General features: G+C 42.8%; 1 protein-coding gene across 4 annotated transcripts in view; it reads left to right on the plus strand.

Moving 5' to 3' along the window:
* AMOTL1 (angiomotin like 1) overlaps nucleotides 1-21,290 on the plus strand; it is a 123,127-nt gene that overhangs the window by 36,700 nt on the left and 65,137 nt on the right. For all 4 annotated transcript variants that reach the window (XM_081063602.1, XM_081063600.1, XM_081063601.1 and 1 more), the window contains exons 2-3: nucleotides 15,242-15,391; nucleotides 19,312-20,239. In XM_081063602.1, coding sequence (XP_080919728.1) covers nucleotides 19,371-20,239 — 869 coding nt within the window. In that variant the 5' untranslated portion in view covers nucleotides 15,242-15,391; nucleotides 19,312-19,370. The remainder of the gene's footprint in view (nucleotides 1-15,241; nucleotides 15,392-19,311; nucleotides 20,240-21,290) is intronic.

The raw sequence follows: 21,290 nt of genomic DNA on the forward strand, positions 1-21,290 counted from the left end.
GGCTGCAGTGGGGATTAGAGAAAATGTTATGATGGCTTCTTCTAGTCAACTGATAGACGATACACCTTGAACTAAGGTCTGTCATTTTTATTCTTCTATTTTTCATCTTATTGGCTAGGCCATTATGAGACTCACTGTTTCGGGGATGAAAATAGCCGTTAAATTGCCCCACATGTTATGATCCTGAAGGACTAGACTTTCTCTCACTTTGGTAGTAAAGGGTCAGTTTTTCCTCCATTGTCAGTAAAAGGGATAGATTACACCACAGGAGACTCAGAGAAGAGATTTAGAGTCCACACCTTGACCTCCATCCTATTATAGCACAAGTGAAAGGAGAGTTATGGAACAAAGGTGCCAAGGAGAGGAGAGGCTGTTTTCTTATTTGTAATGCTTAGTACAGAAAGCAATTCTGCCTCTTCCCCGGCTCCCAGTAGCTGCCCTATTGTCCTTCTGACTGAATGTGGATCTTCCTCAGTAGCTGGGGGTATTCAGGTTAGAATCCCGGTACTTTCTCCAACTCCTCGTAGCCCTTGACCTACATGCCAAGATAGCCAGACAAGTTAGGAGTTTTGCAGAACCTTTGGGTAACACCATGTATTTTTATTTTGTTTTTTGATGGTAGGACCAAGAACCTTAAGCTTCTTATCAGAGAAACTTGTATTTTCAGACGTTCCTTATTTTAAATTCTTGGAAAATAGAAAATGTAATTTTAGTCTAGTTTGTCAGTCAGCCAAACAGTCTGACCTAAAAAGCTCTAAAAGCCTTCATCTCTGATCTGCTTGAGCATCTTGCCGCTGTTTTTAAAAGCTCACTAGCTTGCTGTTTTTTTTAAAAGCTCACTGATGCTCTCTTAAAAGTGAGTTTTACAACAGTGACTCGTGTTCCATTTCCCCGTTCTCATAAAAAGAAGCTAGAATTTACTGAGTACTTCCTACGTGCTAGAACCCTTTATAGCCCTTCCTATGGTCTTTTAATCTTCATAACAGCCTTATGTAGTAGGTCCTAATATTACCCCCGTTTACTGAGAAGGTAACGGGCACCAAGAAGTTAACTCATTTGCTCAAGTTCATGTAGCTAATAAATGGTCGAGCCTGGATTCTTACACTGTTTTAAGAATCAGATTTACCAAAACAGAACAAAAAAACCATGGCGCATCCTTTCTTTCCAGTTAGCAGATGTTTTCTCCTCTATCTTTTTTATTCTTTAAATCTTTCTAATATTCCAGGCTTTCAGCTTGACAACATTTTCTTTTCACTCATCACATCTTAACATTCTTCCCTTTGTCCAAGGATGGCCTGACTTCCTGCTGGGCAATTTATTTCCATTTCTTTTCTCCTCACCTCCTAATAGTAATCTCATGGAGCCTTTTTGCTAGTGAAATATCAATCATAGATTTTATTCCCTTTTATACAAACTTCTCAAGGTTAAGAAGATGCAATCAGTGCAGGTGTTATCTGGAGGGACTACTATCTGTCTTCACATGCATTTTCTTTAATCAACGGGGTCCGTTCATCTGACAAATAGTGTTCAAATAATGCTTTACATCAAAGGACCTCTGTGTGCCTTCAAGTTTCACAGATTTCTGGGGGCTGTGGGCATCTTACTTTGCCTGGACAGGGAGGTAACTCGGCCTGAGTTATAACTGGTTTGTAGCCATTTTCATCTCCAGGTTATTAGGTTTCATATTGTTTGCTCCCTTCCCCATAGAAGAGGCTATGTCACATAGAGCAGTGTTTCTCAAAGTGTGGTCGGTGGAACCCTGGAGGTTTCTGAGCCCTAAAAACTGTCTTCATAAAAATACTAAGACATACGCACCTTTTTTACCACATGGACATTTTGTTGATATTCTATACTTGAAATGTATGGAAGATTTGCATAATTCAGAGAACCATTTTTTTCCAAATGACTAGTATATGATGTTACAAAATCCTGCCTGGGTAACAAAAGCTCCCTTCAAGTTGAAAGATGGACTAATTGGTTTTAATGTAGTAGAATGTGGAGGTGGACCCATGAAAAGATCACTGATAAAGTTTTGTATTTCACATTGCAACTGCCTCTAAGAAATTGCCGCTTGTTGAGTTTTGGTGTAGTTTCAAAGAATAGTCACAATTATCTGAAATGGCTATTAAAATACTCTTCCTTTTTCCAACTACATATTTGAATGAGGCCAGATTTCCTTTCTCTAACTAAAAATCAGATTGACTAGATTGACAGCAGAAGCAAATATGAGAACCCAGCTGTCTTCTATTAATCCAGACATAAAGAAATTTGTAAAGTTATAAAACAATACTCTTCTCACTGCTTTATGTCTTAGAAATGAATTATTTTCTATAAAGATACTTTAACTTATAATGGGTTTATTATTGTTACTTTTAAATGAATTAAAATATTTTTTAATGTCTTTCAATTTTAATTTCTAACACAGTAAGTATTGATAGATACGGCCCACATGAACAAAAGCTCATTTGGTCCTCAGTAATGTTTAGAGGTGTAAAGGGGTTCTATAACCAAAAATTTGAGCGCTGTTGGAATAGTGGTAAAGCCCATAGACTCTGCAGCGAGAATAGCTTGAATCCTAGTTTTGCCCTTTACTAATTGTGTGACTTTAGGCAAGTTACTCTCAGTGCCTTAGTTTCCTCATCTGGAGAAATGAGGATAAGCATCGTAGAGTTATTATGAGGATTAAATGAATTGATGTGATTTACTCAGACCAGTGCCCTTCACAGAAAATTCTCAGCGGCGTTTGGTTACTTTTATTTACCCCTTTCAAGGCCCCCAGCTGATTTTCCTCCAGAAAATTTTCTTTTGCAGCATATTTTCCTCTATTTTCCCTCTCGGCCTCATGGCTGATTATAAATTAGGGGTTCTAACACTGGGATTTGTAGCAAACTTTGCAATTAGTGTTGTGCATTTTCTAGACCCAGGGAGAAGCTCTGTAGCTCGTGACAGATTCTTTTAAAGGGGTACCCATAATCCAAAATAAGCAGGCCGAAGAGGGCAAAGAGGTAAATGTAGCTCTTAGACACAGTCCTAGAGCCAGGATGTGTGCTCCCGGATGAACAGGAACGCAAACGCTGGTGTCCCTGCTCGCCACTCCACGTGACCTTGAGCCTACCTGTGTCACTGCGTTTGTGCAGTTGGTCAGTTGTCTGCTGTAGACATCTACCTCCCTCACTAGCTCGTCAAATGTGGGTCCCTGTACCAAGCACTATCTTGCCCGAGGCAGATGCTCGATGTCATGTATCTTTGTGGGATGACTGAATGAATGGATGAATGAATGAATGATTTTGCTGCTGATCAAATTCGCAGAACCATGACCGTTTGGAACTCGGAGGAGTTATGAGGAACCCAAATACTACCACATATATCTGGGTATTTAAAAATATCGCTGTAATTCTGTGAGATGCTTTGGAATAGTCAAAATTGAGTTTGCATCTCAGCCTTACAGCCGTGAGCTGTGTGACCCAGAGCAGGTCATTCCTGTTTTTGTTTAGGTGAACAGGAGATAATGAAACCTAATTCTCAGAGATAGGAGGATTAGCTGAGATAATGTTTGTATCACGTCCTGCTCAATAGTGTTACTTTCTATGCCTTCCTTTGCTATAATTAGATTGCTGCTTATATGACCGGAGGGTAGTTAGCCATGTAAGTTTTGAGTGTCAGATCTAGCAAGCATTGATCATTTCTGGTAGGCAGTCTCACAGGCTTTTTTCTTATCATGTTGAAGTAGATGTATTTTGGTATAATCGCGTTGCTTTTGTATCTTTATAACAATATTTTAGATGTAACAGGAGTAGCCTTGTTCCCTTACAAGTCATTCAGATTAGCAATTATGAAATGTAGGGCATTTAAAACTATTGCTTTCCGATTTGAATTGATTAAAGTCACTAATTTACACAAAGAATTCTTCATTTATCAAGGGTCAGTGCAGGTTTGTTTGTCTTAGAAAAAGTTGTCTGTTTTACTCATTCATCTTTATTTGGATTCATCAAATCCAACCCATTTTGGCTAAAAATATGATGGATGTATGAAATTTCAGTTCACCACAACTTTTTAGGAGTGCCATTTAAGAGCTTATGTGGCAGACAAGTGCAAGCTTCCCAAACCTGACTCATTGAAATCATCCATGAACTATGGCCCCCCGAATCCATTTCTGGTCCACACTGTGAAGAGCCTGATGTTACAGGTCTGACGTGGCTTGGAAGTGATATTTTTAACATGTTCTACAAGTGACTGACACTCCACAGGTTTGGGATTTATTATTAAAGTGGCGACACCATCCTGAAAATAATATGCAGCCACATGGAAGGGAGGCTTCATCATTTGCCTTGGGGTTCTGGTGATTGGCAGGGAGTGTGCTGATTACTTTAAGCTTTTATAAGAAATGACACAAAATAGTTCTGGCTCCTTCTCTGCCTCATCTATGCAGGGAAGAAAACTTTTCCAGTATCTTTCCCCGTTATCCACAAGCAACCAGATTTCATTAAAACTCCCCTAATCTTAATGTAAGAAATTTGGCAAGAAAAGAGGATTTAGGATTCCGTGTGTATGACCGAGGGACCTTCGGAAGGCAGAAAGGCATAGTAAAAAGAACCTTCTTGTTAGCGGGGCTGTGCCTCTGGCTAGTTCTGTGACTTTGGGCATCACTTACCCACTGGGAGCCTTGTATCCCTAGCTACAAAATGGAGATAGGGTGGTGATAATTAAATCACGATAATTTTATATCATCCCTGCATTTATAGGCCCTCAATAAATGGCAGCTCCTACCATTATTGATTACACTCTTATTACTAAAGGGATGTTTAGATTCTTGGGAAATGCTGGGTTTTTTTGAGCCGATCTTGACTTGCGGGCGAGTGTGATGAGAAGACATGTCCTTGTCCCGTGAGAATCCGAGTCTCTGAGAGATGCTGCAGCCTGACAGACATCTCGCTGTCACCCAGCCGCAACAATATGCACTAATAAGACCTGGAAAGTTGCAGGAATCAGATGGCCGGCCAGAAGTGTCTGAACTGCTCCGCTCTCTCCTCAATGTGGGTGAGAGAGGGAGCAGCGGGTGCATTCACGTTGTCATTTTATGTCTTGGCGCTTATTTGAAGGCTTTTCATCCTGTTTGTCTTCCTTTGTTCAAAAAACGTTGAGTGCTTACTGTCTGCATACAGGGATAGAAAGATGTTTAAGCACTGGAGCTTAAACACTAGTAATAATTGTTCTTTCTTAGTGGGAACATAATGTGTGCCAGGGCCACTCAACAGAATACCTTTGTGGTCCTGAGATAGGTATAAACAAATAGGATATATTTAAAGATTATTTAAATTTCAATTAACTAATATAGGGCTTATTTATCACAACTTATCTAAGTTCTAGATATCTATACAGCATAGAGCCTATAGCTAACAATATTGTATTATATACATAAAATGTGCTAAGATGGTAGACTTTATATTAAGTGTTCTTACCACACACACACAAATATTAAACAGGATGGGAGGAAACTTTTGGATTTGGTGGCTTTGTCTATGTTCTTTTTCTTTTTTTTTTTTAAGATTTTATTGGGGAAAGGGAACAGGACTTTATTCGGGAACAGTGTGTACTTCTAGGACTTTATTTTTTTTCCTCAAGTCAAGTTGTTGTCCTTTCAATCTTAGTTGTGAAGGATGCCATTCAGCTTCAAGTTGTCCTTTCAGTCTTAGTTGTGGAGGGCGCAGCTCAGCTCCAGGTCCAGTTACTATTGCAGGGGGCGGAGCCCACCATCCCTTGCGGGACTCGAGGAATCGAACTGGCAACCTTGTGGTTGAGAGCCCACTGGCCCATGTGGGAATCGAACCGGCAGCCTTTGGAGTTAAGAGCACGGAGCTCCAACCGCCTGAGCCACCGGGCCGGCCCTTTGTCTATGTTCTTAATGGTGGTGATGGTTGCACGAGTTAATATTTATCCCCAGACTCATTGAGTCATATACATTAAATATGTACAGCTTTTTACATGTCAATCATAAGCGGTTTAAAAAACTCTTATCTGAGAAAAAGAATCTCTGGAGTCTAGATACTTCTAGTTTTAGATAACTTAAGTACCAAATGTATCAAGCTGAAATACGAACTTTGATTATTTTTTTGTACAATTTGAGTCAAGATATTAGGTTGGTGCAAAAGTAATTGCGGTTTTTGCCTTTTTTTTTTAACCTTTTAAGCCGCAATTACTTTTGCACCAACTTAATATTTAAGTAACCCTGGGATTTTATGTTAAAATCCAAATTTAAAAAATTATCACCTCTTTATAGGTACAGCAGCCCTTTTTGTTACGGATACTCTCATTGTGGACTCCCTGTGAATCTGTGTGATAGGTAGGACTGGGATAAGTGCTTTTTTCTTTCTTTCTTTTTTTTTTTTTAACATGAGAGAGTGCATATCCTGAGAGGTATCCAGGCTCTGCTCCTGCTCCCAGACTTGTGAAGGAAGAGGGAGCCGAGGGCTGCACAGAGGGCACAGCTCTAGGGCTCAGGGCCCGCCTGCCTGGGCTGAGTGGGGTGAAAGAACACTAGTTTATGTTCAAGCTATAAAGTCCCTGTGATGTCATTTCTAACATCATGTACAAAGCCCCTGCAGGAACTGGATCATAGTACACCTGTAATTAACCTCTTAGCAATAGATGACTTTCTCTCTCAGTCTCCCTTCTCCCCTGCCAGTAGCTTTTACCAGCTTTGGTCTCTGAAGTTTTAAAGAGACAAACTTGCCTTTTATTTAAGCTCTGTAGAATTAAGAATGTGTTTGTAACTGGGTATTTAAAAATGAATCTTAATTCCATTAACATATATATATGTTATATATATATATTTATATATTTAAGATTTTATAAATCTTAAATAAATATAAATATATATTTAAGATTTTATTTGGGAAGGGGAACAGGACTGTATTGGGAAACAGTGTGTACTTCCAGGCCTTTTTTCCAAGTCAAGTTGTTGTCCTTTCACTCTTAGTTGTGGAGGGCGCAGCTCAGCTCCAGGTCCAGTTGCCGTTTTCTAGTTGCAGGGGGCGTAGCCCACCATCCCTTGCGGGAGTCCAACCGGCAAACTTGTGGTTGAGAGGACGCGCTCCAACCAACTGTGCCATCCAGGAGCTCAGCGGCAGCTCAGCTCAAGGTGCCCTGTTCAATCTTAGTTGCAGGGGGCGCTGCCCACCATCCCTTGCGGGACTCCAGATATTGAATTGGCAACCTTGTGGTTGAGAGCCCACTGGCCCATGTGGGAATCAAACTGGCAGCCTTCGGAGTTAGGAGCACGGAGCTCCAACTGCCTGAGCCACTGGGCCGGCCAACATATATTTATTGAGTGCTCATTTTGTGCTAGAAACTACTGGGTACTACTGTGAACCTAAGCAGATGATTCATTGATTCAATAAATATGTATTGAGTGCTCATTATGATCTTATTTCTGCTAGAAACAAGAGATACAAAGGTGAGTAAGACATGGTCCCTGCTGTTAATCAATTTATAGGTTAATGGGGGAGGAAAACAACCTAAATACATAGGCAATTTAATAGATTGTATCATGAATATGCATGGAATGAGATGACAGCGCAGATGAGTGGCGAACATATAAAAAGGGGAGTGGCATATATGGGGGAGGAGAGGTAGATAACTTTCTGGAGGAAGTGGTACTGTCCTAGAGCTTGAAGAAAAGATGTGCAGAGCCAGCGTATGTATTTTAACATTTAATGTGTGCCAAAGTAAGAGTTTCCTCAATTCATAAGGGGAGAAAGGCCCCCAGATGGAGAACCTTTGGGGGAACTGCAAGTATTTCTCTAGGGTTTGTGCAAGGCAGTAGATACGGGTTACTATAATTAAGAGCAGATTGTGCTAAGTTATGTAGTCCTTGATACAAACAGGACTGTGTTCCTAAAACGGGGCTCAAACAATTAATTTTTTTGATGTCTCTGGGAGAACTGTCAGAAGTTCTTGATTGTAAGCAGCATAAAGTGACTTTGGTTAACTTAAGCAAAAAAGGCATTTGTAGGAAGTATATTGGGCAGCTCACAAATTAATGGGAAGGCTCAAAAAATGGACAGGGACTTAGGTGAAGAAGAAAGATATACCGGGAGCCCGTTCAGTGGTGTGCTACTTGTGTCATGAGGATGGAGCCCCCCTGGACACTACTGCTATTTCTGGACTCCTGGTGATAGTGTTAGCACACAGATAATGTATCAGTACCCTTTGTCTTTGTGTCATTTCCTCAAGATTCAGAGTCTTTCTTTGGAATGTTCATTTGACTGAGCTTAATTAGGTCATCTTAATTGCCAGAACAGGGAGGGGACATTTTGACTTCTGTAATGGGAGGTAGAACCTACCCCCAAGGCTTACATAATGAGTGCAGGGTTCCCTAACACTGAAGGTATTTAATTAGAGGCAAACGACTGTCAGGAATATGGTGGGTAGTAGTTAGAAGCTGAACCACTCAATTTCTATATTATTTTCCAGTTCTGTAGTGTTATGAAAATAGTGTACTAACTAATGCTTTTAAAAAGCTCTCTTAAATCCTGGATTCTGGTTCTGTAGGAGGAGCTTCATTCTCCTCTTTGCCCGGGCCCAAGCTACACTGAGCTCTTCATTCCTTCACGGGAGGAAACACTTTCATGACTCAGTCCCTTTGCTTCTCCATTTCCATGTTGCACCGATCTTTCCTCAGCAGCACCCTCCCCTCACCCCACAGCAGATTAACGTACATCCTCCTCACTTGTCTCTTTTCTTCCCATCATTTTAGCTCTGTATCACCCTTCAGTCAACAGGTAGTGATGAATTAACTCCTGGGCTCCAAAGCATTTTGTCTCTTTAATAGAGCACTTACTCTGCATTGAAATTTGGGTGCACATTAGTCTCCAGAACCAAATCTTAATATCCGAAGGCACAGGACAGCCTTACTCATTTCTTCGTGCTTATAGCTCTTAGCACAGTGCCCTGTTGAACTCAATTGTTACTTTAAAGGTTAAGCATGCATTCTGCATTTGGGTTCACACTGATAATATCTCAGAGATATTTCTAAAAATAAACAATACAAAGTTGAACTTCACACAACTTTGGATCAAGTTATTCACCATAAGACGTTTGGAGAGCTGGCATTCCACTTTGAGAGAGTCTAAATTAAATAGGTATGTGTGTTATTTATTTTGCTTGTTTTCTACTCTAGATGGATTAGTCCTGGGATTACAATTCAAGTTTGGGGTCCAGGAAGACCATACCATGTAGTGTTGGGAATCCTCGAAACCTCCCCCCACCCCACTCTTCCCCATCTCCATCTTGGGTTTCACATATTGGTTCCTTGGGGAAAGAGAGTGAGAAAGCACATTTTAGTGTGTGTTCTCAGTTTAGTCATGGAGCTTCCTGTTTCTTTTTTTAAAAATGTGTGTGTTACATGCAGGTGTTCATAGAGGAGGGTGCCAAGACCTCTCTGCTTCACTCAGGTCTCAGCTTCCTGGAGTGTGAACTGTCTAACACATATGAGGTAGCTTGATTTCACATGAGGACTTGGGAACAGACTAGCCCTTATTTTTCACATACTAGTCATGGATTCTTCAGGCCCCTTCTAAACCTTGTTTCTAAGGCATCTGTCTCCCTGAGCAGAGTATTCCACTCTTTGGAAAACCCTGCCTGAATCAGAAGGCTTGGTTGGTTACATTTAACTTGGAGGTCGCTGGCACACTCAGCAAATTCCTTAGCTCGTTGAAAGGGAAGGTAGAAGCCACAGAATTGTTTGTTGCTGTGGTTGAAATCTCTGTTATAAAGTTATAGGAGGTTATTCTAATCTAGACAGTGAAATTGTTTTTAAATGCATTAGGAGGTTTTGGGTTACATGGAAGGAGCAGAAGGTTGTACACTTTGGTGAAGTAACACCTGAGAGTTGCTTTGCAGTTAGTGGAGGCTTTGAGGAATGGGCCTCTGGCCTGTGGACCTCAGAGCACCACTGTCAGCTGCAAAGGGGAGAGTACGTGCTCCCTCATCTTTGGGAACAGAGAGCTGCAAGGAATCAGAGACTGGCTTTCTAGGTGTCTTTGACCTTTTCTTTCAACTAACTTGGTAGTGAGACCATCCCAGAGGACAATGCCATACGCTCCATCAGCCAACAAGTAGTAAGAGAGCATACACCATATATACTGCTTGCAGAAAGAAGCAAAGACCCATATGGTGCCTGTCTTCAGGCTTTCGCAGGGCAGTCACACCAGCCCATATGAAATGACTACTGCAAGATACTAGGCAGTTGATGTGTGAGTGCTTAGTTGTACGCTTCAGATCACAATCGCAGTGGCAGTTGAGGGCAGGAAGGCCAATGTAGGGGGTATGTGTTCTAGAGGAGGTACTGAAGAGGAAAATTTACTTAAGTGAACTTTATAGTAGTTAGAGGGGACTGAGCAGCTAGAGGATGATCTTCTTAGCTGGGATTTGGAGAATGAAGGTTCTCGGATGCTGAAGTGAGACTGATCACAGCTAAAGGACGGACCTAATTATAGACTGCCTTGAAAACCAAACAAAATTGGAACTCAAAACCATAGCCAAGACGGTTGTATGCAAGCGAGTGGCATGCTGGAAATGGAATTTAAGATCAGATGATTTCCCAGCTGTGTGCGTGTTGGATGATAGTGGGGTGACAGTTTGAATGTCCTCCAGTGTTTACACCTGAAGGAGACTTCTGAGCCTGTTACATTGGCCTGTTTACAGATTGAAGATCTGATCTTAGGGAAATATGAGGTGTGATCAAACAATACGGTGAATATTTAAATTAAAATTTAATACAGTAAAAAACACGTTGCCATTAATCCCTCTCAAAATACTCCCCCCCGCTTCAAACACACTTATCCCATCATTCTTGCCACTTTCTGAAGCGGTTCTGGAAGTCCTCTTTCAGGAGTATCTTTGGTTGTGCTGTCCATGACAACGGAGCGTTGTCATGATGGAGGATGGTTTACAGTACACTTTAAAACACACCTGCTCCCAACCGTAGCTCACACCCCACTGACTGCACCAAACAAGTTGAAACTTGTCACACACTGTTACTAGTTTCAATTCACAGCTTCCCGTATTAAAGATCCCTGCCTTCCTGTTGGATGGCACTTGGCAGCAGCATTCACCGTACTTTTTGACCACAACAGAAAGGCTCTGTGTCACCTTCGCTTCTGGTATATGGCAATTTCTGTAAAATAAAAACATCAAAGTGTGTCCACATCCACCTTATTCACCGGATCTGGCAACGTGTGACTTCTGGCTCTTCCCCAAAGTCAAAATGTTCATGAAAAGTAAACGTTTTGAATTGATTCAGGACATCAAGGTAGCCACGACAGTGCAACTAAAGGCACAAAAGAGGACTTCCAGAACTGCTTCAGAAGGTGGCAAGAATGATGGGATAAGTGTGTTTGAAGCGAAGGGGAGTATTTTGAGGGGGGTTAATGGCAATGTGTCTTTTACGGTAAGAAATTTTTTAAATTTAAACATTCACCATATTTACTGATCACACCTCGTAACTAGTTACGGTGCAGGTGAAGCAGATGAACAGGTCATCTGGATCCTTGTGCCTCTTGTCTCCCCTAGAAAACTCACTTCATTTTGCCTTACTTCATTTTTCCTTCGCTAATGAGGCCCTTTGTACCCCTATTACTGAGGAAGGGGTATAAAAAGTCTTATTCAGGGTCACATTACCTACAGGCCTCTGGACAGTTACAAAGAAAGTAACAGCATAAAACCATACTGGGAAGGAAGTTTCTGTGCTTTAGAAGTTAGCCAAAAGCGGTCACGCTCATAGAGAGAGAAGCAAAGGATTCTTCTTGTTGACAAATGACACGCAGATTTCGTAAAGAAAAAGGAACCAATCTTGGTGAAATGGGTCATAGTCAACAGAAGGCAGGAATGTTGAACCCTCCCACTAAAATTTCACCCTTTGTCAAGTGCGGCCCAAACAGATCTCCAGCTTTGCCTCAGGGCTGGAGCCCTAGGAGCAGCACTTGCCTCCCCAGAGGGAGACTGCAGAGAGCTGACTCCTTTACCCTGACCTTAGCTTGTTTTCCATTGCTTTTGCCACTCTCCCCATGCAGACCGAAGGTGTGTGAGTGATCGTTCTCAGACAAGGCACTGGTTTGAAAGAAGCAGGTGATCAAAAGTTTACTAAGTCCAGAGAACCTTATTTGGAAATAATACTTTTGAACCCCCAGAAGCAACTGCATGATGTATTACACACGGATGAGCCAGCAGAATCCTTGAGTGGCAGTGGACTCCCCTAAAAACTGGGCTGTTCCTCCACCCTTGGGCTGGAGCCAGGCCTGCAAGGGCAGTGGGGTGGGGGTGGTGTTCTGAGACTCCAGTGATTTCTTCCCACTCTTGCTCCCGGGGAAGGAGAACTGCTAACGGAGAAAACAGCACCCCCCCTCATGTCATGTGTTTACTTCCAGTTTCTTGTCTCAGGTGCCCTTGACTGTTGGTTAGATCAGGTACCCTGCATTTTGCATCAGAAAAGAAACTCAATTTGTACTAGACGTTCCTAGTGAAGATTCTGAGCTAAAATAGGAAGGGAAGAGTTATGGATGTGTGGGATTAGAGATAAGGCCTATCTCACATTTTTGCCCAGGAATCTGATGCAGACCGTGGGATACACATTGTCATGTTACCGTGACTTACAAGCGAGAAGGTAAAACGGATTCCCTCAGGGTGTGTCAGTGCTGGGATAGCCCAGTTGGTCGTCTCTCGGCTTAGTGGAGTGGATGATCCCCAGGTGTGTCTGTCTGCAAGCTCCATTCTGATCGTCTTCTCCGTTCTTTCTTCAGCTCTGAAGAGAATGGGAGCAGCAGTGAGAATGTCACTCTCAGTGAATGTGTGGGCCACCAAGTGTGTGCAAAAAAAGACACCTTAAATGATTGTTGACGTGTAGTTGGGCATCTGTCCTTCAGTCTGCATGGGTGTGCGAATGCATGCGTGTGTGTGAGAGTGTGTGTGTGTGTGTGTGTAGTGCATTAGTTCTTTCAACATTATGAAAGGAGGCATATCGTTGGTGCCCTTTGTGCTCAGCCCCCCTTCAAGGACCGCTCTCTGTAAAGTGTTCTGTGCCCTGGAGCCCTTGCACCTCCTCTCACTTGGCCAGTCATTGTATAAAGTGTGAAAAGGCGATTTATACTAGTGTTTGTAGTGACTAGAATGGCTTAGTGCAGGGGTTCTTCACTGTGCTCCATATTGCAAGCAATTATCTACACACACACACACACACACAGACACACACCCTCACACTCCTTTATATGTGTATGCGCATGCATATATATTTTTAGTTAGGCCTCAGTTTTCTTAGCGGTTCGCTCCCTGTTATCACTGAAAATTCTTAGTCATGTGACTAGAGCGTATCTCCCAACGTTGTAATATGCTGGATATTCCTGACCCCTGTAATAGGCACATATCATTCCTGAGCCAGAACCACCGGAAGAAAGCACCACACTTTCTTTTCTTCAAGTGTATGGGTCCTCAACACCTCTCTGACCCTGGTTTGGTGGGGAGCGGAACTCATGGTGCACAAAGGTGTGTGTGTGTGTGTTTTCTTTTTTCCTGTGTTCACTGGCTTAGGGCTTCTCACTTTGGTTGCACATTGGTGTCATTTGAGGAGCTTTATAAAGTATAGATGTTTGGACCCTATCCCTGGTGATCCAACTGAACAGTTCTAGGTAAGGCCTGGGTACTCGGATTTTAAATGTTCCCGGGGAACTCTAATGTATAGCCAAGGTTGCACCTTGCTCCTCTCCAATTTTCCATCACCATTTTCCACCTGCCTGAAGCAGAAGCCAAGTCAGGATTTGCCTTTGGATCTAAGCCATTATGATTCCTAATTTTAGCCTTAGACTTTCAGGTTTATAGATGTAGCGGATGAGGCAAAGAAAGGGACTGGGTTTCTTTCCAGGGTAGTCCTTTCAGGTTGGCCAAAAAGAAAATGCTGACAGATACTTGCCACACATAACGGAACTGAAATTTTAGACTGGTCTTCATATGATATGTCATTCATACATGGTTTATATTCATCTTTGAGATGAAAGTCACAAGTACATTATTTATTCTAACTTTATAAGATAAAGAGTCCAGTCGTCAAAATCTTATTTCTCTAGTCCAAACATGCCTATGACACATGACAGCCCACATACAAATACTATTTCATGTGTTGAGGTAAAAAAACAAAACAAAACTCAGAAAGACGATGAGTCAATTCCCATCTTAAGGCCTCTCAGAATAATTAGTTACTTACTACTGGCCTAGTCTTTGTGAGAAATGGGTAGATAACAAACCTAGCAAGAAATTTCAAATCACCAGTTTGATGTGATTGTGGCAAAACATTATTTTTCTTCTAATGGAATTATCTTTTGAGCAAGGATTTTGATTAAAAAAAAATAACATGACTCTTTTCCCAGGGTAAACTAAGTTACTTTTGCCAAAAAGAGCCTTAAACTGGGTCCCCACACAGAGAAATCAGTGCAGAGAGGAGACAGCCGGGCCCATCGTGCTCTGCGTTCCCACGGTGTTGTGTGTGCGCTATCAGTGTTGTGGTTGTGGTATCTCATGTTTGGTGACTGGGAGTGAATATAGTGTCACGTTTAATTGGAGCAGGAAGCACACTCCGGTTTGTGTGAAGCAGATAAACTGGAGCCAAAAGGCCAGTGGTTGGCAGAGGGCCAGAACCCATGACCCTGGCTCCACGCTGCCACACAAGGCTCCGGAAGCCTTAGAGGGCGGCTGAGTGCTCTGTCCTGGGCTGGGACACGCTCCTGCTCACATACGGTCTGGCAAAATGACCACCCCTCTTTCGTATCTTTTATATATTCCAAGAGTCAGCTGCCCTTCCCATCTCAGTGTTCCTTTTCTGGCCTCTTCACTTCCCTCTTTTCTGTCCCTCTTCTTGCCTGTTCCGAACTTGGTGACTTGTCCATTTCTGCAGAGGACTTGATTTTTGTTGGTGGCCGTACTGTCCTTGGAACTGGGTTGTGTCAAAGCATCCGTGCCTTTGCTCTGTGTGTCTTGAAGATTGTGATTTTGACCTCATGAATCATTTTGGTGGGTGGCTAGCATGGTGGTGATGCTGAATAGTAGTGTTGGAATTTTATGAATCAAAAAGACAGAGCTCCCACAGCAAGTTGAAATGTGGGGGAATGCCTCGTGGGCTCTTGTGAGTCAACCAGGGAGGAGGGCGTGGAAAACTTTTTTGGCGCTAATACACACTTTGCTTTTTTCCGCCCCGCAGATCCCCCTCCTGCCTGCTACAGTCCCAGTAGTCCAGTCCAGATTATAGAAGACCCCAATTACTTTTTCCCAGACTTTCCGCTCTATTCTGGGAGGCATGAAGCGTCTGTTTTGACGGTGGAGACAAACAGTACCGTCAGGGAAAAAGTTGGTAAGTTCTTTCACTGGCACTTGTGTTGGAAAAGCAAAATGATCTTGTGTGTTTCATTTTTAGCTGTTTTGCATAATTTTTTCTCTATCCTCATTTTAAAAACCAGCATACAGGGTTACTGGTTGTCTCTTTATTGAGAGGTACCTTATTTTTAATGTTTGTGCTATGGTGTTAATAGACTGTTTTACTATAATATGTGATTCTCAACCGAGAGAGTTCCTAGGTTATGTAGGAAGTTCAGAATTATACCATTTATTCCCTAACTTTTTTCTAATTCCTAAATATGTTTTTGTACTCTCTCCCAGAATCTTTCATTTCTTTTTTCCTTCTCTATGTTAATCTTTTTTGGAAATAATTCAGAGGTTCTGAAGAAATTCAGAACTATAGTAGGGAGGGAACTCCTTCCGTTGTAAAGATTTCCTGCCTATTTTTGAGGGCTTTTGAGATGGGTAAAGCTGTGAGGAAATCTTTAAAACCACGTTAGGGAAGGATCTCAGCGTCCAAATGTGCTTATGAAAAGTGAATTTAATAGTTTTCATGATCGATGAGACCCCATTCCTTTTATTATTCATCTAAAAAATTATTTTCCTTTGGAAATGTGTATTTATTTTATTTGTATTTTTATTCAAAAACGTTGGTTTTTATTTGAATTTGCTTGTTCCATTAAGCCTTTCAAATCAGTTACCCTGAGAGTAAGGACTAGTTCCCTTTGCTCTTCTGCTGTCACCTGTCACAGTGCCTGAATATGACAGGTTTTCAGTCAGCATTTGCAGAGTGCGTGATGGCCCAGTTCAACCCACATTCGTCTCTCTTTCCTTGGATTTGTTCATTGCTCATTACAATTATTTGGGAGTTCATTTTGTGTGGACTTGCAGTGATCTGTTTTCACCGTTTACAATTTTTTACTGATGAACTTTGGATTTACATTCTCTAAAGGTAAGGAATACGTCTGAATTTTCTCTACATGCATTTCTGTGAGGCAGATACAAAGTCTGTCCATTTTACAGAGGAGAGAGGTTCAGAGAAGCCAAGTAATTTACTTGCCTGAGGTCACAGAGGTATGGTTTTGGGGAGACAGGGAGAGCAATGTGATCAGAGTTGCGCTTCAGGAACCAGTCTGTAAAATTCTTTAATTTACTCGACAATTACGTCCTAAAGGCCTTCTGCGGTTCAGGGTTGTGTTGTAGGCACTAGGGCACAGTGTGTAAATGTAACAGATGAAACTCTCTTCCCCCTGGTTCTTGAATTTTACTAGAGAAGACAGATAATAAAAACAGTGTGGATTGAAAGAAGAGTCTGGAGGCAAGAGATACTAGGAGGCTTTTCAGGACATCTAAGCAACTAGTTAGGAGAGCTAGAACCAGAGAGTAGCGGAGGCCATGAAGGCTAGGGCTACAGTGTTAAAAAAAGACAGTAAACCTAATGACATGTGTCTATATATACATGTATATGCGTGAGTATGTGTATATTTATATATCTTGTAAGCATATCGCACCACCTTTATTTTTTCCTCATTTCACTGTGGACTGAGAAAAACTAGCTTGGCAGTTGATTAAATGTATGGATCAAAGGAGACAAAAAGGTCAAAAGTGAATCTGAAATTTCTATCTGAACGACTCATGATGAGAATGCCATTTATGGGGGGGAGGGGAAGGCAACCCTGGGGAAGAAAGACAATTTGATGTGTTCTGTATCTATAATATATATAAAAACACAGAGCCATCGTTGCATGGAATTTGTAGAACTGAAGGCTGCTAAGAGGTGATCTAGTTCAGCTCCCTCAGTTTACAGGTGAGCAGATTGAGCTAGAAGAGAGCAAGTGATTTGCTTAAGATCATGCTGGTAGTAAGTGGTAGAATTTTTACTATTACAATGCTATATAGTATGCTCAGTACACTATTTGCTGGTCCTGTTGTGAAATGGGGAAAATGTTATATTTCTGGGAGCTCATGGAGGTATTCTCTTACTGGTTAAATATTTGATCCCCCTCACTGGGCCGTGCAGTAGGAAGATCCAGATAAGAAGGTATGATCCTTGCCTTTAAGGAGTTTAGAGTCTTGTGTAAATAAAGAATTGCCATCTATTGTGATAATTACCCTAATGAGATATGTACAAATGGAGGGGAGACATCGGAGAAGGAGGGCTTAAGCCTGCTGGGCTGCAGCAGAAAAGGTTTCACTCAGAAGGTAGCTTTGGGAGCTATCACATGAAGATTTCCAGGTGTTTCCAGGAGGACATGGTGAGATGCATCTTTCTAGGCAGAGAGATGAATGCAAGCGAAGACCTAGAGGCCAGAGAGTGAGCATGTCTGGGAGCCACGTGTTCTTAGGTATTGCTGGAGCCTAAACTTTAAGGGGTTGCCATTGAGGGCAAGGTGTTGGTGGCATGAAGTGTTTCTGGATAGATAAGGCAGTACCTGCTATACCGTATGACAGAATGTCAGTTTCCTCCTATAATTAATTACTGAGGGAGTTTGTGCAGAGGAATGATATGATTCGGTTTTCCTATTTGAACAATCTTTCAGGTTAATGTGGAAGATAGGTTGGGGGTCTGAGGGGTGGGCTTGGAAGTGGGAATGAGACTAATGTCAGAGAAATAGATACGGAGGCTGGGTATGAGACATCGAGGGCTTGTAATAGCATGGAATGAACACAGATTTTGTTGTGGAATGAGTCAGATCCTGGCTCTCCCTCTTCCTACCTCTGTGACCTCTGTAATTTACCTTCTCTAAACCATTCTCCTTTATCTGTAAGATTAGGAGAATTAATATCTGTCTCATATGATTATATATGGAATAAATTAATATATGGGGACAATTTAGTACAATGTCTGGCATATCATATGCACCTCAGATATAGTTCTTGTGGTTTATTGTGGTTCTTAATAATCAACCTTGGGATTGGCACGGGAATAAGGAGAGTTGGGAGAGATGTTTAAGAGGTAGAATTGATTACCGACTGGATGTTGGGTGTAAGGGAGAGGAAAGAATTTTGGAAAATTTCCAGGTTTCTGGCTTGGCAAAGTGTAGACAAGGCAGGTATATGGGGGTTCGTTGGGTGGGTAAGTGTTGAGGGTTTAGGAAGACACGTTGAGTTTGAAAAATTCGTGGGCCATCGGCTGACAGTTATAGATGTGTGGGTCATGGATCAGTAATTGAAAGAGAGCAGTGGATGTGACGCCCAGGAGATTCTGTTGAGTGAGGGTGGAAGAGCACTCAGGACAGAGCTGTGGGAAACACCAGAATGTGAGGGCCAGGTAGAGAAAAGGGAGTCAGAGAAGGAGTGGACAGAGAGGCAGGAGCCAGACCCAGGATGGGGGTGATCTGGCTGCCAGAGTTAGGAGAACATTTCAAGAAGTGGGTAATCAACATGCCAAATGCTTCAGGAAGTAATATGCAAGCTGGAAAATTCTCACTGCGCTTGGTTACTAATCAGAACAATAGGGAGGGCAGTGGATGGAGTGTTTGGAAAGTAGAGACAGCAGTGTAGATTGCTTACTGAGGATAATTAAAAGAGAAGGGAAGGAGAGAGGCAGGGTTGCAGTTGGAGGTATATGAAGGGCCGTGAAAAAGTGGTTTATTTTTGTTTGGTTTTGGTTCTTGCTTGTATTTTATTTTATTTTTTAAATGGGAAAGACTTGGCATGTTTATATGAAGAGAAGGGGTTAGTGGGGAGATTAAAGGAAAGGGAGGGGTGGAAGGATGGAGCAAGACCTAGGAGGAAGCAGGAAGAGCAGTAGAGACACTCTGAATTGGGGAAACACTTCCATGAGGAACTGCCGGGTACGTGGTGATGGTGGTGTATTTGACATCGTTTCTTTAAATGCTACCATAGTTAGAATGTTAGTTATTCATCACGTACTTACAGACCTGTATTCCTGTGGAACAGCCTAATACCTTTTCTCCTATGCTTATCTTTTAGTTGAGGATCCTCTTTGTAACTTCCACTCCCCAAACTTCCTGAGGATCTCAGAGGTGGAAATGAGAGGTTCCGAGGATGCGGCAGCTGGAACAGTATTACAGCGGCTGATCCAGGAACAACTGCGGTATGGCACCCCGACTGAGAACATGAACTTGCTGGCCATTCAGCACCAGGCCACAGGGAGTGCAGGTCCAGCCCACCCTACAAACAGCTTTTCTTCCACGGAAAACCTCACTCAAGAAGACCCACAAATGGTCTACCAGTCGGCACGCCAGGAACCGCAGGGTCAAGAACACCAGGTGGACAATACGGTGATGGAGAAACAGGTCCGGTCCACGCAGCCTCAGCAAAACAACGAGGAACTACCCACTTATGAGGAGGCCAAAGCGCAGTCCCAGTTCTTTAGGGGGCAGCAGCAGCAGCAACAGCCACCGCCGCAGGGGGGCGTAGGTCATGGCTACTACCTGGCTGGGGGCACCAGTCAGAAGTCCCGGACTGAGGGGAGACCCACGGTGAACCGTGCCAATAGTGGACAAGCGCATAAGGACGAGGCCCTGAAAGAACTCAAGCAGGGCCACGTCCGCTCTCTCAGTGAGAGAATCATGCAGCTGTCACTGGAGAGGAATGGTGCTAAGCAACACCTCCCTGGCTCAGGGAATGGAAAGGGGTTCAAGACAGGAGGGGGGCCTTCCCCAGCCCAGCCTACAGGTAAAGTGCTGGACCCCCGCGGTCCTCCACCCGAGTACCCCTTTAAGACCAAGCAAATGATGTCCCCGGTCAGCAAGACTCAGGACCATGGACTTTTCTACAGCGACCAGCACCCTGGAATGCTCCACGAGATGGTCAAGCCTTACCCTGCCCCTCAGCCTGCGAGGACAGAAGTGGCTGTCCTGAGGTACCAGCCACCCCCAGAGTATGGGGTAACGAGGTGATTATCGAGCCTAGAGGTTTCACTCGGCTTTTCAAAATTCAGCAGTCATGTTGGTAGCACTTGTTTTCAAGGCATATTAGGTTGTTGTCATCAGTGTTCTTTTTTCTGTGCATGATATTTAGTAAGCTACTTTTTGGCCAAAATATGTGGAGCGAAACGAAACAGAGGGCATTTGGGGATGTATGAGTTTAGGGGAGGAGTCTCCGTTGTTGGCTGTCCTTGGGAGCTCGGCCAAATGGCCAGGCAAAACAGCAATTTTCCTGGCTTGCTTTGTGGAGAGCATCCAAACTCCTGGAACATATTATTACCATGGGATTTTATAGAGTCTTTCTTCATTGTAGATTTTAAAGGAAAATGTAGTCTGAATGCTAGAATGGAGGAGTTAAAGGGACTGTAGAAATCATACAGTCCCACCCCCTTATTCAACAGATGACAAGCTAAAGCCTGGAGAGATTAATAAATTTCCACAGTACATAACTCTGAGGCAGCTGGAACTCGGCTCAAGTATCCTGTCAAAATCTTTTCCCTCCATTACCCTGATTTCTCTTCTGACTGATTGATAGACTCAGCACCACTTACCGAATATGTGTCCTATGCAGCCCTGTACCAGATACAGTCCTTTCCCTTAAGGACAACCTTACAGCATTGTCTCCAGGGAAACCAGCGTCGGAATACATCATTGCAGTGCAGTGCGCTATTTTTGGGTAGAAGTGTGCAGAGCGCTAGGGGACCAGACTGAGGATAGTATGACTCGCAACTGGAGGGACTGGGGAGAGCTTCGTAGAGGAGGTGACATTTGAGTTGGGTCTCCAAGGATAAACAAGAGTTGTGGGTTACAGGTGAAGTAGCAGGATGTACTATGCAGAGGGGAATGTCATTTATTTAGATAAAAAGTTTAGGAGGTTTTGTCTGGAATGAGCTTCAGTAATGCGAAGCACTGACGGGATAGGGTGTGGTAAGAAGTGGCAGAAGGTGTGTTCGGACAGGGAAGTTGAGACCATTACATGAAGGTCTTTGAGTGTCAGACTCAACAGTTGGGAAAACCAGT

The sequence above is a fragment of the Rhinolophus hipposideros genome, assembly GCF_964194185.1.
Source record: "Rhinolophus hipposideros genome assembly, chromosome: 10".
Classification (NCBI taxonomy): Eukaryota; Metazoa; Chordata; class Mammalia; order Chiroptera; family Rhinolophidae; genus Rhinolophus; species Rhinolophus hipposideros.